This window comes from Malus domestica, chromosome 04 (assembly GCF_042453785.1).
Source record: "Malus domestica chromosome 04, GDT2T_hap1".
In the NCBI taxonomy this organism is placed as follows: Eukaryota; Viridiplantae; Streptophyta; class Magnoliopsida; order Rosales; family Rosaceae; genus Malus; species Malus domestica.
The window spans coordinates 30,798,822-30,816,142 of record NC_091664.1 but is presented as its reverse complement, the minus strand read 5'-3'; the positions used below and the strand labels follow the sequence as shown (position 1 = coordinate 30,816,142).

The window sequence follows — 17,321 nt, the reverse complement described above, 5'->3', positions numbered from 1 at the left end:
AATTTTTTGTTATGATGTTTGTTGTAACTTGTACGAGGCCGTTTCTCATTTAATAAAATTATATGTTCTTTCGACAAAAATAAACAACTATCTTAGATTTACTAATTTGCCCATACATGATTGAGTGAACTGCAGAACTGTTAAGTGAATTACTACTTTTTTAACTCTGTTTTACTAATTAACCACAAAATTATATTGTACAAAATTATATCAAGGATGACACATGTTTTGATTATTTGATGATTAAAAAACACTACCTCAAAGTTTGAACAGAGTACTATTCGACTTTCGTTTGCGGGAATATTTTTATACAAGCGATATTAAGGAAGGTGGAATCGAGCTAGAACCTCGAGTGCAGAATTAAATGATGAACTAGTTAAATATTGGATATAATGATGATTATGGTAAAATTAACAATTAATTGAGAACTACCACTTAATATTGGATATAATGAATTAATGATGATCAGACTAAACTATAATTAATAATTAATTAATATCTTTAGATGTAGTAAATTAGTAATGATGATTATGGTAAAATTAAACTAAAGTGAGTAATACCAAATCAACGAGAAATTTTTTCAATACGCCAAGAATACGGTCCGGTGTACCAAGTGTTATAATATAAGTGGTTGAATTTTTTTTCTTCCAAATATCCAACTACTTGTATTATGAAACTTGGTGTACTGACTATGTTCCCGACACATTGAAAAACCTCTCCAGATCAACCACCAAAAACCGCTAATCAAGACAAGTGAGCAAAAAGAAGTACCCCAAAGAGGAAGTAACTTGGCCGCCAAGCTAGTCATCAATTGGGAATATATATACATGAAGCCTAGCTATCTATTGTTTCAGACAAATCTTAAACCTATCTAGCTAGTAGTAGAAGAGAGAAATTAACCCTTTCAATCAAGGCAGCTAAGCCTCGGATATACATCATGCAATCCCGATCAATTAGGCGGATGCAGATCAAAGCGAATGCGAATATGAAAGGCCTAGTAAATAGGCTCAAAAGTTGTGTTTTTTCGACGAACAGTGGCACTGATGACAATGCTAAGCATGTTCATCATGATCAAACCACCTCCGATCACCTTAATGACAGGCGTATTAGGCAGAGTCAAGGAGTATGGAACCCTGATTTCGACAAAAGAGCGCTTGTTGATCCGAGGTGGGGATATTGTCAAGGTTTAGGGAGGATACTACTGGATTGGAACAAGATATGAGGGAGTTAGTGGCAGAGCTTGCTCCAACTACTGATATATTTTGCAGTACTAGAAATTGTAAGTCTAGATGAAGCTATAGTTGCAAGTATCAGAGCACTGCCGTACAATGAGCTGCAAGGCAGGTTTATTAGATCCAGCAAGAGAAGAGATGCTTGATAGTTGTCAACGACATTTCGGGCGTTGGAGAAACAGTATGTATTGTACTTGAATAACAGAGCAAACAATGAATCAAAAACTGTATAAAGTTCATCAAATATAGATCATAACAGATATAGACTGCTTCCTGTATGAAAAACGGAACATGTTATCCACGTAAATGGATCGAGAAGAGAAGCCATAGGGTGTATGCACAGGGAGAAGCTTATTGTATTTGTTTAAATAATACAGGGATGAGTATATATAATTGGCAATTAAAAGTGAAAAACTCATCCTGGCTAAACCAAAATCACCAGAAAACTTAGGATTAATTGGAATTAAGGTTCAGTATTATCCATGGAATTGGTATCATGATTTGATGAATCACTTTCAAAGTGTCCTTCCCACTCATTTGACCCAATAAGCATGGAAACAACTTGTCTCATGGTCGGGCGGTCGAAAGGGGACGTACTTGTGCACATCAAAGCAATTTTCAAGACATTAATCATGTGAGAGACCGTACCTTCATCTTGTAAATCTAATCGAGCATCGAGTACTCCTGAAGACAAAGAATGGTGCAGAAAATAGTTTCTTACCCACGTTACCAGGTCACCGCCTTCCTCTATCGACTGTACAGGCGTTCTTCCAGTCAGCAGCTCCAGAAGGACTACTCCGTAGCTGTAGATGTCACATTTTTCTGTGACTTTCAAAGTGTATGCATACTCTGGAATCAAAAGATTATGTATCAGTATCTATAGCATTAATCATCCGTACTATAACAGATAGCGTTCGGGGGTTATATCAATTGATCTTCTGAGCAGTATTGTATTAAGATTAGTTAAAAGATAGCTTACCAGGGGCAATATATCCATAAGAACCTGCAACTGCAGACATAGTCTCAGAGTGTGGCATGTCGATCACTTTTGCCAACCCGAAATCCCCAACACGAGCTTCAAACTTATCATCAAGAAGAATGTTATTGGACTTTATATCACGGTGAAAGATCTTCGGTTTGCAATCATGATGCAAGTAAGAGAGACCCTGAGCAGCCCCAAGAGCAATCATGAACCTCGTTATCCAATCAAGACTACAAGATGTTCCATGAAGCAATTCTCCCAAGCTGCCTCTTGCCATGTACTCGTAAAGCAGAAGATTGGAACCCTGGTGGTAGCAGAAGCCGTATAGCTTTACAATATTTCGATGCCTGATTTTTCCTAAAGTTAAAATTTCAGCATGGAAACTGTTATCCACATTGCTCCCCTCCCTGTTGGATACTACCTTCTTAACAGCAACTATATGACCCCTCGGTAAGACTGCTTTGTACACGGTCCCACAAGCTCCTCTTCCAATTGCATAGCTCTCATCAAAATTTTCAGTCGCTGCAACCAAGTCTTGGAAAGTGAACCCTGCAGCCTTTGGGCAAAAGTACATATCCAGAACCGGCGAAGAGAGTGATTTTTCTTGCAATGAAGCAACTACGCTTGTGGGACGCCTCATGACATATACAAGGATTGCAATCAACATGAGAGAAACACCACCAATAGCTGCTGCAATGATAGCGATGATTTTACCCAAGCGGGGGTTTTTCTTCACCATATCCGGAGTAAAAGAGAGTGAAGATGGTGGTGTTTTGCATTCACCAAGAGGACCGCCACAGAGTTCTTTATTCCCAACAAAGCTGTCAACAGTCGTATTCTGAAAGAGCCGTAACAGAGGAATAGGCCCCGTCAAGGCATTGTACGACAAGTTGCAGCCAAGTAGACTCAAAAGATTCTCGAAAGAACCTGGAATTTCACCGGTCAAATTGTTGTTATTGAGTAGAAGGAATTCCAGTAAGATAAGATTCCCAAGTTGAGGAGGTATCTCGCCAGAGAGGTTGTTAAAACTGAGATTTAATGCAATCTGCAGGCTCGAAAGGGCACCCAACTCAGCTGGGATGCTACCAGAAAATGAGTTGCCACCCATTTGTAACTCAGTCAAACGCACGAGGTTTCCCAGCGCAACTGGTATGTTCCCAGAAAGATTGTTTTCAGAAAGCTTGAGAAGCTCCAATTGAGAAAGTGTTCCTATCTCACTTGGCAATGCATCTGAAAAGTTGTTATTTCTAAGATCAAGCCGTTGAAGTGTTTTACAATTGAAAATTTCGGGCGGTATCCTTCCAGAAAGAGAATTTGATGAGACATTAAAGATCACCAACTGTGGGAGGCTACCAATCTCTCTAGGCAACTCTGATGTGAAGTAGTTGTCCGAAAGGTGCAACGTTTGCAAAGTTCTGCAGTTACCAATTTCCGGAGGAATGGCGCCGCTGAACTTGTTCTGATTCAACTCCACTGTAGAAAGGTTAACCAGTTTGCACATTTCGGATGGAAAAGTCCCCGTGAGGTTGTTTCCAACTAGACGAAGCTGCACCAATGACTTGCAGCTTGTGATTCCATTTGGTATATTCCCAGTGAGCCTGTTAAACCCCAAATTTAACAATATCATGTTAGAATTTCTGCAGAGATGACGAGGAACTTCCCCTGTTAGGAAGTTTTCGGATAAGTCAACCACCCAAAGCCGGCTATACACTCCAAGGCCTTGAGGGATTACGCCACTCAGCGAATTGTTGAACAATTGCAGCATGATCAGTTCAGTCAAGTACTGGAATCCGGTAGGAATTGAACCTGTTAAAAAATTAATAGAGAGGTCGAGCTTAGTCAGGTTTGTAAGACTTGTGAACTCATCTGGAATAACTCCTGTGAATTGGTTCTGGAAAAGATAAAGCAATTGCAATCCCTCTATCTTACTGAGCTCAGCTGGGATCTCTCCTGACAATAAGTTCTCCGAAAAATCAATCTCTGTTGCTAGAGAAAGATTGCCAATCTCTCTTGGAACTGTCCCATTCAACGTATTTCTGTAAATATACAACTTCTCCAGATACACAATGTCTCCAAGCTCCTTTGGAATCTCTCCCACAAGCTTGTTCTGATACAGGGCAAGAATTTCCAAATTTGTACAATTGCCAAGCTCCTTTGGAATAACCCCGGAAAGATGGTTACTCCAAAGAATTAATGTTCTCAGATTCTCAAGCATCCCGAGCTCCTTAGGCATTTCTCCGGTTAACTGATTTTCCGCTAGACCAAGATACTGCAAGCTCGCACATCCACCTATCTCTGCAGGCAAGCTTCCGGATATCAAGTTCTCCCCCGCCCTGAAAGTCGTCAATCTTTTGAGATTTCCAAGAGAGAGCGGCAGAATTCCGCTAAGATTGTTAGAGTACGCAATCAGCTGGGACAGGGATGAAAGATTTCCAATTTCTTCATGGAGAGGCCCTGATAATCTATTGTTGCAGATATTCAGTACTCGTAAACTTGAAAGTCTAGCTATTGCCTTCGGAATTTGACCTATAAACTTATTGTTATTCAAAGCTAGAACCTCCAAACTCGAGCAATTTCCGATGTCTTTAGGTAAAGTCCGAGCCAGTTCATTGAAAGAAAGATTAAGATAGTTCAGGTGAACCAATCCACCAATGCTCGGAGACAAATAACCTGAAAGATTCATGGAGTTCAAGTCAAGAGACACCACCACCGGATTGTATCCGTTGCTGCAATTCACACCTCTCCATCCACAAGGTGTGAAATCATTGGGATTCCAACTACCAAGATGATCAAACCGATCAACCAATCTGCTCTTTACTTCTAGAAGATATTGACCCTCATCGTTGATCCCCTCGGATTCGAAAACCATAAGGGCAACAACAAGAACAGTTATAGTAATCAACAAACCATATGACATATTCACCATCACCACCAAATGGAATTGAAAACAATAACCCGAAGTTTGCAGGGTTTCAGCACTCACAACATCACTTTCTTATCAACAATTCCATGATTTTTTCGACGAAAACTAGAATTCGAGAAGTTAACTCAACAAAAATGAAGGGTGATCACAAAAGAAAGGATTCAGGTTTGAGAAGGATACAAGGGTTTTGATAACATGCAGGGAACTAGATAGGGACGATGATTTTACATACCTGGAGTTGATGACCAATAGAGGAAAAAAAAAAAAGGAATCCCATCAAAGAGAAGCAATGAAAACTCAAGAAAGCAGCAAGAAATGCTCTCCACTTTCCCAAGAAAATAAAATTTTCTGGGAAAATTCATTGGATGTGTATGGTTGGAAAGGTTGAACTTGACTTCTCTATTTTTCTCTTTGAGTAAATAATAAGTAATCAGGTGCAGTGAATTGCCAACTTTCTATCTAAAGATAATCTAAAAGAAGATAAAAAGCCAAGTGTTCATTCGTTTTGTCACCCTACAGAATGATTCAGAAGATCCACTTGTGTGAATGCGGAAGAGAGATAAAGAGAGAAAGAGAGAGAGAATGAGATGCAGAAATGGCCGACAAAGCATGCATAAGCTTTCTACTCTCTCACTCCTCTTCCATAATATTTTAGTGCTTCACGAAAGCCAACTGAGATTGTTTCAGTTTTGTATTTCTCTGCTGCTATTGTACTATCATAAAATACATGAATTGTTTTTTTTTTTTTTTTTTTTTGTACATCGATATTTTTACAATAGAAGAGGGAACTTCGATTAAGCTACACAATGGGCTGCCTAATTAGATAACTAAAGATGCTTTCGATAGCGTTTAACAAGATAATGGCTTGTTAGAAATTGTTTTAAAAATAATTGGAAGTATTTTTGTGAAAATATTTTTGGAGCTAAGCATTAGTAAAAATGCAAGTGCATCTTGCAAAAACACTTGAAGTGTTTCGTGCGAGAATCATCAGTTATGTGCCTTCTAAAAACACTTTCAATCATTTTCAAAACAATTTTAATTATTTTAAAAACACTTTCAAATGAGTTATAAGTTAGGAAATTGTGCTTCTTTTTTGCTTCTTTTAATAAACACTTTATCCTTTATTAAAAAAATTAATGTGCTTCTAATAAAAGCATTTCCAGAATCAATATATTTGAAAAAAAAAACATATGAGACTCTTGAGTCTTATTAGTAAATGGTTAGTTGCCATGATCTAGTTTTGAGCAAGTCAAACTTGACCTCATCTTCATAGCTTGCTTAAGATAATTAAGCTCTAATTAAACTTCTAATTATATATATGATGATATGATTGAGAGCCACCTCAACATATACAGCACTACCCCTTTCGGTCTTCGAACGCCTTTTCCACCATAACTTTTGCTTTGTTTCTGTATTTTTGTTTGTGCTACCACGTAGTTTTTCCGTACTTGTTTTGGGTTGGAAAGTGTATGTGCTTTTATATTTTTGAAGATGATTAAGCAATTTGTTTGTTTTTCTTTTGCTATGAGTCATCAAGACTGCGGATGTCAACGTGAAGTGAGTCCTCCACTAATAGAATATCATGATATGATGTTATATTGGACAGAGACTCAGAGGGCGTTGGAAGGGAGTGAAATGTACTGTCACACAGGGCCTCAAATTTGAAGGGGCCCCAAAATTTTTGCCATCTAATGTTATGTAATAATGTTATATATTTAGAAATTTGTTTTTGTTAGTATTTTAAAATCTTATTATGCATTCCTTATCAGAGTAAAATTTGTCATTTTTAAATATAAAAGGGCAATGTTAGGGAGACTAAATTTGTGAACTTAATGATGAGTCACTAATAGGAAATGATCACGTTCATAAATGCTTAAGTTATAATACAATCATCAACTGACATGTCATTTAATTTACAAAATTGTGTCTACAAATTTAGTATCATTAGTGTGACATCCCACATCGTCCAGGGGAGTGATCCTTAAATGTATATTCTCATCTTTACCTAGTACGAGGCCTTTTGGGAGCTCACTGGCTTCGGGTTCCGTAGGAACTCCGAAGTTAAGCGAGAAGGAAGCCAGAGCATTCCTAGGATGGGTGACCCATTAGGAAGTTGCTCGTGAGTTCCCAAAAACAAAATCGTGAGGGAATGGTAAGCCCAAAGCGGATAATATCGTGCTACGATGGTGGAGCAGGCCGGGGAAGTGGTCCCTCCCGGGCGGGGATGTGACAAATGCTATCAGAGCCAATCCATGGTCGGAAGTGTGCCGACGAGGACGTCGGGCCCCTAAGGGGGGTGGATTGTGACATCCCACATCGCCGAGAGGAGTGATCCTTAAATGTATATTCGCATCCTTACCTAGCACGAGGCATTTTGAGAGCTCACTGGCTTCGAGTTCCGTAGAAACTTCGAAGTTAAGCGAGAAGGAAGCCAGAGTATTCTCAGGATGGGTGACCCACTGAGAAGTTGCTCGTGAGTTCCCAAAAACAAAACCGTGAGGGAATGGTAAGCCCAAAGCGAACAATATCGTGCTACGGTGGTGGAGAGGGCTCGGGAAGTGGTCCCTCCCGGGCCGGGATGTGACAATTAGCATCACTTAATATAAAAATTTCTAGTGCAATGATATATTCTAATTGTCAATAATAACACCCTAAAAAACAATAGTTTTCCAATTTTATTATATAATAAGGTTATCATTCAAGTGAACTTTAAAGTTAGAGTTTTGAAGGGTTTTTTTTTTCTTCATGTTTAGTTGTTTTAGATTGAACTGTTTTTTTATTATCTAGTGAATATTATGTTTGTAGCTTTTTTACTTATAATTAATGCCATTTGTAAACTTGTAATCGGTGAGTGCTAAAGTTTATTTTGATTTAAGAGATTATTTTCTAACATCAATACATCGTCTAATTTAATGATAAGTGATGATTTAGACAACCCTGAAATCTCAGAGACGACTTCGTTATTGAATTGTGACGCTATGTAACGGTGGACCTATTTATGAAATTGCTCTCTCTTCTATATTAAAGTTTGAATTCACCTATTTGTAAATTTTAGTTTAGGTTAAAAATTATCTTTCTTAAAATAATAACAATAACATGGATGGACCGATACATATATGTATATCTAGGGTTGACTCCTTAAAAAAGTAAAGAATAAAATGAGTGTGAAGGAGGAAGAATATAAACACGATGTGACGATAATTATTCTCAAATTTAATAAATAAGTTTATTTAACTATTAATCTTCTTAACCTTTTTTTCACAAATAAAAAAAGGACTAATTGGTGGATTGATCACAGAAGTCCAACCTTCTGGATGCCAAAAAGGCTCGCACAGACTTTCAATCTTCTTCTGATCACTATTGTATGATTCACCAATGCTAAAAAATTCTTCTTTAACTTTAACTTAGCTAAAAATAAAAAAATAAAAAAAAAACATGAAGACATTGTAGCTACACATCAAGGAACGAAAAAGAATGGTTGAGATTTTTCAACAGTCCACTTGTAAAAAAAAATGTTTAAGAAAAAATTTTCATAACGTAAAAATATTATTCTTACTATTTATTTGTACTATTTTTCTAATAAAGATGAAACTTATATGCGTTGGCGACCTTACCTTTAATAAAAATATAGTACAAGTAATAGAACAACAGTACAACATAGCACTTCTCTATGTAACGGCTTTAACAGTGATGTCTATCTTTACCTAACATTAGGTATTTACTTTTAAGCCTATCCAAGTTATATTTGGGTTTGGCTTGGCTGGATCACCGACTTTTCTTTTTAATTATTTTGGTTTATTTTATTAAGAACTAGTATATGGGCACACATAAAGTGTATGAATTTTTTTTTTGTTTTTTTGTTTTTGAAATAGAATGAGAGAGGAAGAGACTGATAGAGAATGTGGGAGTGAGAAGTTTTTTTTTTTTTTTTACATAATTTGCAGGTGGGTTAGAGGCAAGCGAGCAGGAGAAGGGGATGAAGGAGGTGGGGTGGCTAGAGCGGTTGAAGATGATTATATATATGTTAGGATTACATATAGGTGAGGTTTTTAAGAAAAAGAATAGCAAAATTTGATAGTGTGAAATTACATTTATGTCCCATATTTTTTATTCATGTTCTGTTTTAATTAGAATGTTAAACTGATAATTTCATAAGATTTGATTGACAATGAATATTTTATTAATTAATAGAGATTAGTAGAGAATAAATTAAAAAGGTGGCAAAATTTTGAAAATAAACCGTCACATTTGACCGTTTATATGAGTTGGACATAGTAGCTCACGATATATATACGTCATTGCTGACGATCACCCTTCACACTGTCCCACGTTACTGTTGAAATTATTTTGTATGGAAATTGCCGCATATGGTGCGCAAGAATTTATCAGGTATGAATACTCTCAGCTTCCAACTGTTACATTTTTTGAGGGTCGCGTGATGGTAGAGTCTGTTAGGGATCATCGTTTGGTCTACAGCCCCAAGAGGGGCGGCCCGAACCCGTCGGACGGGGTTTGGGTCTGTCATTTTTTCAAAGTACTCTGCTATTTTTTTTAACAATACGATATTCTTAACTATTATAATCTATTATAATAGATTAAGATTCTCTACCCTCTTAATCTCTCTATTCTTTCATCTCTTTCTATTTGAATGGTCACGGTTAAACCACATCAACATTTTATATTGATTTTTTTTATAAAGATAATAAGATAAAAAGTAATGTGTGAGAGGAGAGGATGTGAATAGGGGGTAGAGAATCCTCCTCCCTATTAGAATAGAGATTCGAACTTGGAACTTGGGAGCAAGGCACTCGACATGGATACACCATCCAAAGGGTGCCTCATACAAACCAGAGAATATGATTTTATGCGATTAAAGAATGTTTTATTAATTGGTATTGTTTACTTGCCTCCAATTTAAAAAAAAACGTTTTTTTTTAGAAACATGTGTTGAGCTGTTTCTACTTTTTGCTGTTTTGAACCCATGATTTTGAAAAACAGCGTTTTTTTTTTTTTTCATTTACCAAACACAAGTGGGGCCCCAACTTTTGTAAGAAGCTGCTTTTAAAAACATTTAAACAAGGGCAAAATTTAGTTCTAGTTACACAGCAAGGGAGAACTGTTGACAAATTTTAACCCTTGCATTGCAACTACCGTTGACAGTGCTATCAGGTTGTCCGCTTAGCAGAAATCACCCTGTCCAATGTCTCGTCTGGGACTGTGATTCCGGTCGTCTCCATGTCTGCAACAATTGCAACAATTGCAACGGCTGCATCTAGCTCCCCGAGATCAAGACACAGCGAGATGATTTCATCGTAAAGAGGACTGCCATGGAAGAGAAGAAAACATGATGTAAACACGAAACCTCGAATACATGAGATCAAATCAGCTTTGACAAAGCTACCATTTGTGCGGATGGATGTGCACTCAAATTACGACACATGGTCTTACCTGCCGAATACATAACCAAGACTATGCGTCGTCTGTAAGATCTTCAAGAAAGCTGACGGCAAAGGAGCCCTTACCGCTGCACGCAAAATCATGGCACAATCACCAATGGTGGGTGTTCCACCCAATTCCATCACCTGAAATGAAATGCAGTACCTATTTCAGATAGCAGAAGGAAATAACCGCCTGTTTATGCTTTTGCTTAAGTTATAAGTGTTATGAGGGGATCAAGTGACAGTTAATGAGAACGTTGGGAGAAAACGAAAAACAGCATTGCAGGTGAAGAGTGGAGTATGAATATAAGAACTTGCCTTCATCATAATTTTAATCGCCAGCTCAACTTCCCATTCCTGTGACCATCTTCTAGGAGCTCTGTTCTTCAATTCTTTTTCCCACGTCCAACCCCAAGCATCAGCTAGCGTGTACATGTCAGATTCGTCAAAAACTTTCCTTTTCCTCAGCTCCTTAAATGCCTCGAATATGTCCTCAGGAAACCAGTCATCGTCATTATCATCCTGCATCCGTACACAAAACGTGTTTAGATATATCTTTAGATTACCTTTCTAAGGTAGAACTTTGAGTCCTAAAATTAAATTATGGTGCACTCGTCAGATATTTTATACTTGCATACACGTCCATAAGCAATGTGCATCGTATGTAAATTACGTGAGGGCCGACTAAAACTGATATTGTAAATGCAAAATGAACTGATAGTCCAGAACAGTCATTAAACTTTCCATTTTCGTATCAAAAACGAAAAGGAAATTCAAAGATTTAGAAAAATTAAGTTGATGAGTTGCCCATATGCTTCATATCCCAATGAAAAAAATTATGTGAAACACAAATAAAACTACAATGTCGTACCTCAGCTGACATTCGAGATCTTCTCCTTGCTTTTTTGGATGTCGTACTTGTTTGGTCAGAATCTTTCAACAACTGCACTCCAATCATTTGAAGAGGTTTCTTGGCTTCAATTTCTTTTTCCTTAACTCTTTCTACATCCTGTCTCTCAGCTTGTTCTACCTCTACCTCTGCCTCTACCTCCTCTTCTTCCTCCTCCTCCTCATCGTCGTCATCATCATCATCATCCTCATTATCATCGTCTTCATCATCATCATCGTCAGCTTCGTCATTCTCCACATCTTTTGCAACATCATCAACAGTGGCACTATCCGAAACATCTAGAGCCTTTTCTTGATCAGTACCCAAGCCTTCTCCCATGAAACGGCGCTTCCAGAACTCTGTATTTCCTTCTTCTAGCTTGATACGTGAGATTAGTTCATCAAGCTCTTCATCAACCTGTAAGATGATGAAACACATTCAGATTTGATCAGTATAGAGTGAAGTTTCAAGTGCAGCCAAAATGGGGAAGCATTGCTTTCAGAGTATGCAACCCCCCAACATAAGAAGCAAGAAGAATAAAAAATTAGATAGACCTCTTCTTCTTCCTCCTCCACAGGAGGAACCCAGAGGGGTCGACCACGAGAGCGGTTTATTCTCCTTGCTTTTTGGACACGCTGGTAGAGAACATTTCTGGTACCATCAGTTGGCAGACCTTGTGCTTCTAGTTCTTCTTTCAATTCAGATACAACCATCTTACTAGCAGCTTTGGGCTTTAAAACATTCGTGTCAGGGCCCTTTATAATTTTCCTTAACCTCATCTCAACTCTAACATAATCTGACTCAGAGGCGTCATCTCCTAAAGCTGCAACTCCTTCATTTCGTAGCGTTCTCAAAAGCTTTCTGTGGTGTATCTTCCACTCCTCAAGACATCTTTGCTTGAATGAGGTTTCAATAGGGTTTGAATATATAAACCCATCAACATCAGGATCTAGTGGAGTTTTCCCTCTTCGAGGCACCCATCGCTTGCGCTCACCGGTAAGCCCACCCTCTGCAATGTACCTGATACAACAATTTAACATCATGTGATGTGTTTGTTAACTTGATATACATACCAAGAATTTAAGCTTTGGGAGTCCGGTATAAGTCAAGCTTGGTTGTAGCTCCCGATTCTCGTATAAAAAGGGGGCCGTATCCATCTTTATTGTTTATTTATGCGTTAACTTGTAAAGTGCAAAACTAAATTAATCTTGCACATAACAACCATTGTAACTATTAACACATATGGAGCCACCAACCTGGCCATGTAATCTATCTCATGTCCAAGTTCAGCTTCCTCTTGCAAAGGTTCAATCCATGAGCTCACCAGTGTCCGGTACTTTCTACTCAAAATCATAGCTCGTGGTGGAATTGTTTGGTCGTCCGCGGCCATGGCTTCTAAAGCTTCTAGCAACTCGACCATTCTTCCTGAAGACAAACAGAATCATCAATCACGGCAATAAGTTATATTCAATACTAATAATGAAAGATCCATACAGTGTTCCAAAAAATTACAAAATGTTGATAGAACATAACAGGTGGACCAAGACGTCAATGCCAACATGCTACAATATATGATAGGTTACTGACACCGCAAGTCAAGAGAGTGAATCTCAGAAAAGCTTCATTATTTATTTGTTTGCCTAAATTTCAGAAAATATAGAATCCAATATTCGGAGTAAAAGCTTCAGCTTTCATAATTCTTGTACTTCCGCAATTCCTTAACGTCACATGAACCATAAAGAAATTGATTGCTTCTGTTAATATATTGCCCTTAACTTGTTTGATATACAAACGAAAGAGCTGAAAAGAAACTATTACCATGAAAATTTTGGTCATTGACCAAGTGCAGGCTACGTACAATACAGTGATAAATGGTTGCAGTGACTTATATCTCTAAGTATTAGGTACACAGAGCGAGAAGAAATGAGATTACTCTTGTTCAGAATACAAAATGAAAAATAGGTATACCTTCTCGACATAAAGCTCGAAGATACAAAGACAGGGGGTCCCCAAAGTTTCCTTCATTATGTAAAGCTTTTGTTCCTCCTTCAAATCTTATGAGGGCACGAAAATGCCGTATTGCCTCTCGAACTACACAATACTTTGTAAAGCACTCAACTAACAACCTGAACATCAAGGTACAAAAATACATTTCGAAAGAAAAGAAAGCGAAAATGATAGAAGTAAGATTCAATGTAAACACAAGATGCTGGTTTAATCTGACCATCAAGGCATAACAATATACTTCAAAAAGAAAATGCTTACGCATGGGTTTTCATATTAGGCTGCAAACGCTTGTGGTCTTCAACCATCATGCCAAGTAACTCAGCAACATCTTGTACTCTACATATCATATTAAAACCCCAAGGTAATGACGAATACCATTGTAAAGAACATATTGAATTAAAACCTTGAGCTCCAAAGTTGTCAAAATTCCATAAAATTATATAAAAGTATTATAAAAACATAGAATTGATTTTAAAAGTAAAAATTAAATCTCTCAAATAATGCACTTCGCATAGAGAACTATATGCTATGAATCAGCACATTGACATCTAAGCACTAATACATAGTAAAGAGGGCCGAGCTCGTTCTTATACTTATCATATTCATATTCATCATATCTAAAGTTTTTTTACGTTCACTACATAAGCTAGGCAAAAAATATTCATAATTCTTAAAGAAACGTAGCAGGAATTATTATGGCTACAGACGCTACCTGTCATAAGATTCAGCTCTGGTATATGCTTGAATCACCCAATTATATGTCTCTGTATCAGGTTTCATGTGTTCTGTTTTGTAAAGAAAACTATAAGATTAAACCCTGAAAAACCGAAAAAACAAAGGCTTCCGAGAAGTATTAAACTTGAACAAACAATTATAACTCTGCGTCCAGAAATGTACAACTCAATTTCACAATCCACAAATATATTAAACCACATGTTCCGCTGAAACCAGAAATACTAAAAGACATTTAGCTGAAGTGATCACCGATTCGAGAAAGGCCATAAGGTATTACCAAAATCAAAAGCAAGATTCATAAATCACAAACAAGAGATTTCAAAACATAAAGAAACAAACCATCTCCATACTCCATGTTCTCAAACGTAGCAAACGCTATTTCAGGAATTCCGCAAGTAGCCTATATACATTCAAAAGGAAAAAAATTACATGAATAAGACTGGAAAAGGAACTATAATTATAAACAAATAGGTCATAAGATGCTCGCAGTAATTCACTAGCAAAATGTGGACACTTTAATCAACTGCTATCCCTATTGTAATTTCAAATCTTGCCTGGAACTGTATAACGTAGAAATACAACACCGAAGATAACACAATCCAGAAAAAAAAGAGTCACCTGCACACTAAGAAGACAATTGAAATGAAAGGTTGTTGCCATCCGCCCTGCAGCCTCCATTTCATAGGCAATATCCAATGCATTAGAATGATCCCCAGCTTTACAATCCTCCACAATAAGAAGATCGTAGACCTCATCAGTTGCTCTGAGCCCACCTTTGGCACCCTTCAAGAACACTTTGTTGGCATCTTCTAAATGGCGGGTCCGAACGAGCTCCTCTGTTCACATACATAGATAAGAAATCTCCACATTTTAAGGAACAGATATTAACGGCCTCTTCGGGACTGCTTCTGGTCATAAGCGCTTCTGCTAGAAGTGATTTTATGATAAAAGTGTAGAAATTCTTATTAAAAATTTACGTGCTTTGTGGAAAACACTTGGAAGTGCTTTTGAAGAAGTACTTTCTAAACCACAAGCTTCCTCAGAAAGTGCTTCTACGACCCAAAAGTTTTCTAACCAAACGTATTCAGAGACTCAAAAGCGTTTTTAATTATCACAAAGCACTTTTATCCCTTCCAGAAGCAATCCCAACCCCTAAATAATGTGCAATTCATTAGTTTACCAACAAGAAGAAGCCAAGCTTGGCGAATGTCGTATTGCAATTTCTCCATGGCAGCAAGAATTTCTAATCCCCTTATAGCTCGACCTTTTGATCCAAACAGCCGAATCAGCGCAATGAACGTTTCATGGAGAGGCCGAAGCCCCGTACTCAATTCCCTTCTCAGTGATTGCATCTAAAATTCAAATCAAGCGACAATGGAAACAACATTATCTCAACAAAGTAATGGAAATTAAAATTGAAAAATCAAATTTTGAAGAACAAGTAATGTACATACCGCCCCCTCGGCGTCTCCGTTGAGAGCGTGAGCTACGATCAAGCCGTGGAAGGAGCGAGGGCCGGGGGAGAGGCCGGCGGCAACCATGTCGTAAATGACATCAGAGACTCCATTGGCGTCGCGATTGCGAGCCCGGACCATGAGCTCCTCCATGAAAGCGAAGCGGAGGTTCTTCTCGGCGGCGGAGGAGGAAGGGGAAGGAGAAGAGGAGTCGTCGTCGCCCTTGGTCTGCCTCCGCTTCCTTCTAACTCGCTTCTCGGGGGCGGAGACCGCCGAGGCGCGTACGACGAGGGAAACGGCGTCGTTGGGGCATTTGAAGTTGCGGGGGAAGGCGGGGAAGGAAGTGACGGAGGAGGGGAGGAGGAAGGCGGACATTTGGAGGGCATACGGCAGTGGATAAGATGTAAAGGCGGGTGCTTTTGTTTCTGACACTTAGTGAGGGAGTGACGAGCGGCTGAGCGGGAGGGGTTTAACTGTTTTTTTATTTCCTTTTTTCCAGGGGTTTAACTGTTTTCTAGTTTTTTGTCCTTCGAATTTTATTTTCTATTTTTTTATCAGCTCTTTTTATTTTATTTTTCTTGCTAAAGTTTTTTATTCTAGACTTTAGTTAACGAAACGGGAATTCGAATGAAATGGGTACACTAATCACGAACTGGTGATTTAGTAGTAAATGATGGATTGCGAGATTTTATTCAAACTAAAAATTAGAGATTTCGAGTTCAAAACCTGCAGATGGTGTGGAAGTCAAACTTGTGGTCAGAAATAGGTGAGTCTTTACGGTCCCCAAAATGAGTGGATAACCGTGGTTTGTCACGAAGTGTCCCCCTTTAAAAAAAAAAAGGAAAAAAGAAAGAGATGGGTATCTTCACCAATTGACTTAATTTACAATTACAAATCTAAATAAGGTCTACGAATTGTGTTATTATATGTCGAACATTTATAATATGTGGTGCTATCATACACTTATTCTTACCTTTCACACCACTTCTGTTGACCCTGTTATTTGATCATCTTCCATTTATTCGATTCAGAAGTCAAAAATTAAGAAAGTGTGTGGAAGGTAAAAAGAAGTTTGTGGATAGCATTATAATTTGACATCCTTTCTATTTTTTAGATCAATTTAATTATATCAATTTAGCAAAGATAATCATATATTATTATTATTATTAAGAAGGATAAGATGAGGGTTAGAAATTTTACAATAATTTAGGAGAGGATGAATTTTGAACCCAAATTATTAGACCACATTCAAGTGGAGACAAACACTTGTTCAAACAACAAAAATCATTTGAATTTGTTTGATATATTTTCTAATCTTCTATGTTCTAAATCTTTATGTCCCAAACCCAAGTTAACTGTTCTAAAACAAGGAAGAGAGATTATAACTCAAATGCATGCAACATGCAAAAGAAAGGCACATTATTTTAATTAATTGACATAACTCTGATTTGCTTATTTTAAATCTTTTCATTGCGGTATTACATTCATTTCTACCAAAATTTATCACTGGATTGGGTTTGATGGAAGCAAAATTCCTTCATTGGTCTGTTAAAGATCAACACCAGCCCATTAAGATCAGTCGGTACAAAGGAACTAGATTGGTCTAGTTCAAACATGCATGGTTTTCTCAAGAAGATTCTATAATGGGAATATGCTAGAAA

General features: G+C 37.7%; 2 protein-coding genes across 2 annotated transcripts; both read right to left on the bottom strand.

The window, feature by feature from the left end:
• Positions 1 to 1,441: 1,441 nt before the first annotated feature.
• Positions 1,442 to 5,627, bottom strand: LOC103451097 (probable leucine-rich repeat receptor-like protein kinase At5g63930). The gene is made up of 2 exons (XM_008390529.4): positions 2,212 to 5,627; positions 1,442 to 2,081 (listed from the first exon to the last, which is right to left on the bottom strand). The coding sequence occupies exons 1-2, from the start codon at positions 5,138 to 5,140 to the stop codon at positions 1,696 to 1,698; spliced, it is 3,315 nt and encodes a 1,104-aa protein (XP_008388751.3). The 5' UTR covers positions 5,141 to 5,627; the 3' UTR covers positions 1,442 to 1,695.
• Positions 5,628 to 10,180: 4,553 nt separating this feature from the next.
• LOC114824466 (uncharacterized) lies at positions 10,181 to 16,154 on the bottom strand. Its single transcript, XM_029101590.2, has 13 exons — positions 15,661 to 16,154; positions 15,387 to 15,558; positions 14,825 to 15,042; positions 14,546 to 14,606; positions 14,184 to 14,256; positions 13,730 to 13,807; positions 13,433 to 13,590; positions 12,721 to 12,889; positions 12,019 to 12,484; positions 11,447 to 11,881; positions 10,894 to 11,097; positions 10,586 to 10,719; positions 10,181 to 10,459 (listed from the first exon to the last, which is right to left on the bottom strand). Exons 1-13 carry the CDS (start codon positions 16,033 to 16,035, stop codon positions 10,303 to 10,305), a joined length of 2,700 nt encoding a protein of 899 aa, XP_028957423.2. The 5' UTR covers positions 16,036 to 16,154; the 3' UTR covers positions 10,181 to 10,302.
• Positions 16,155 to 17,321: the final 1,167 nt, after the last annotated feature.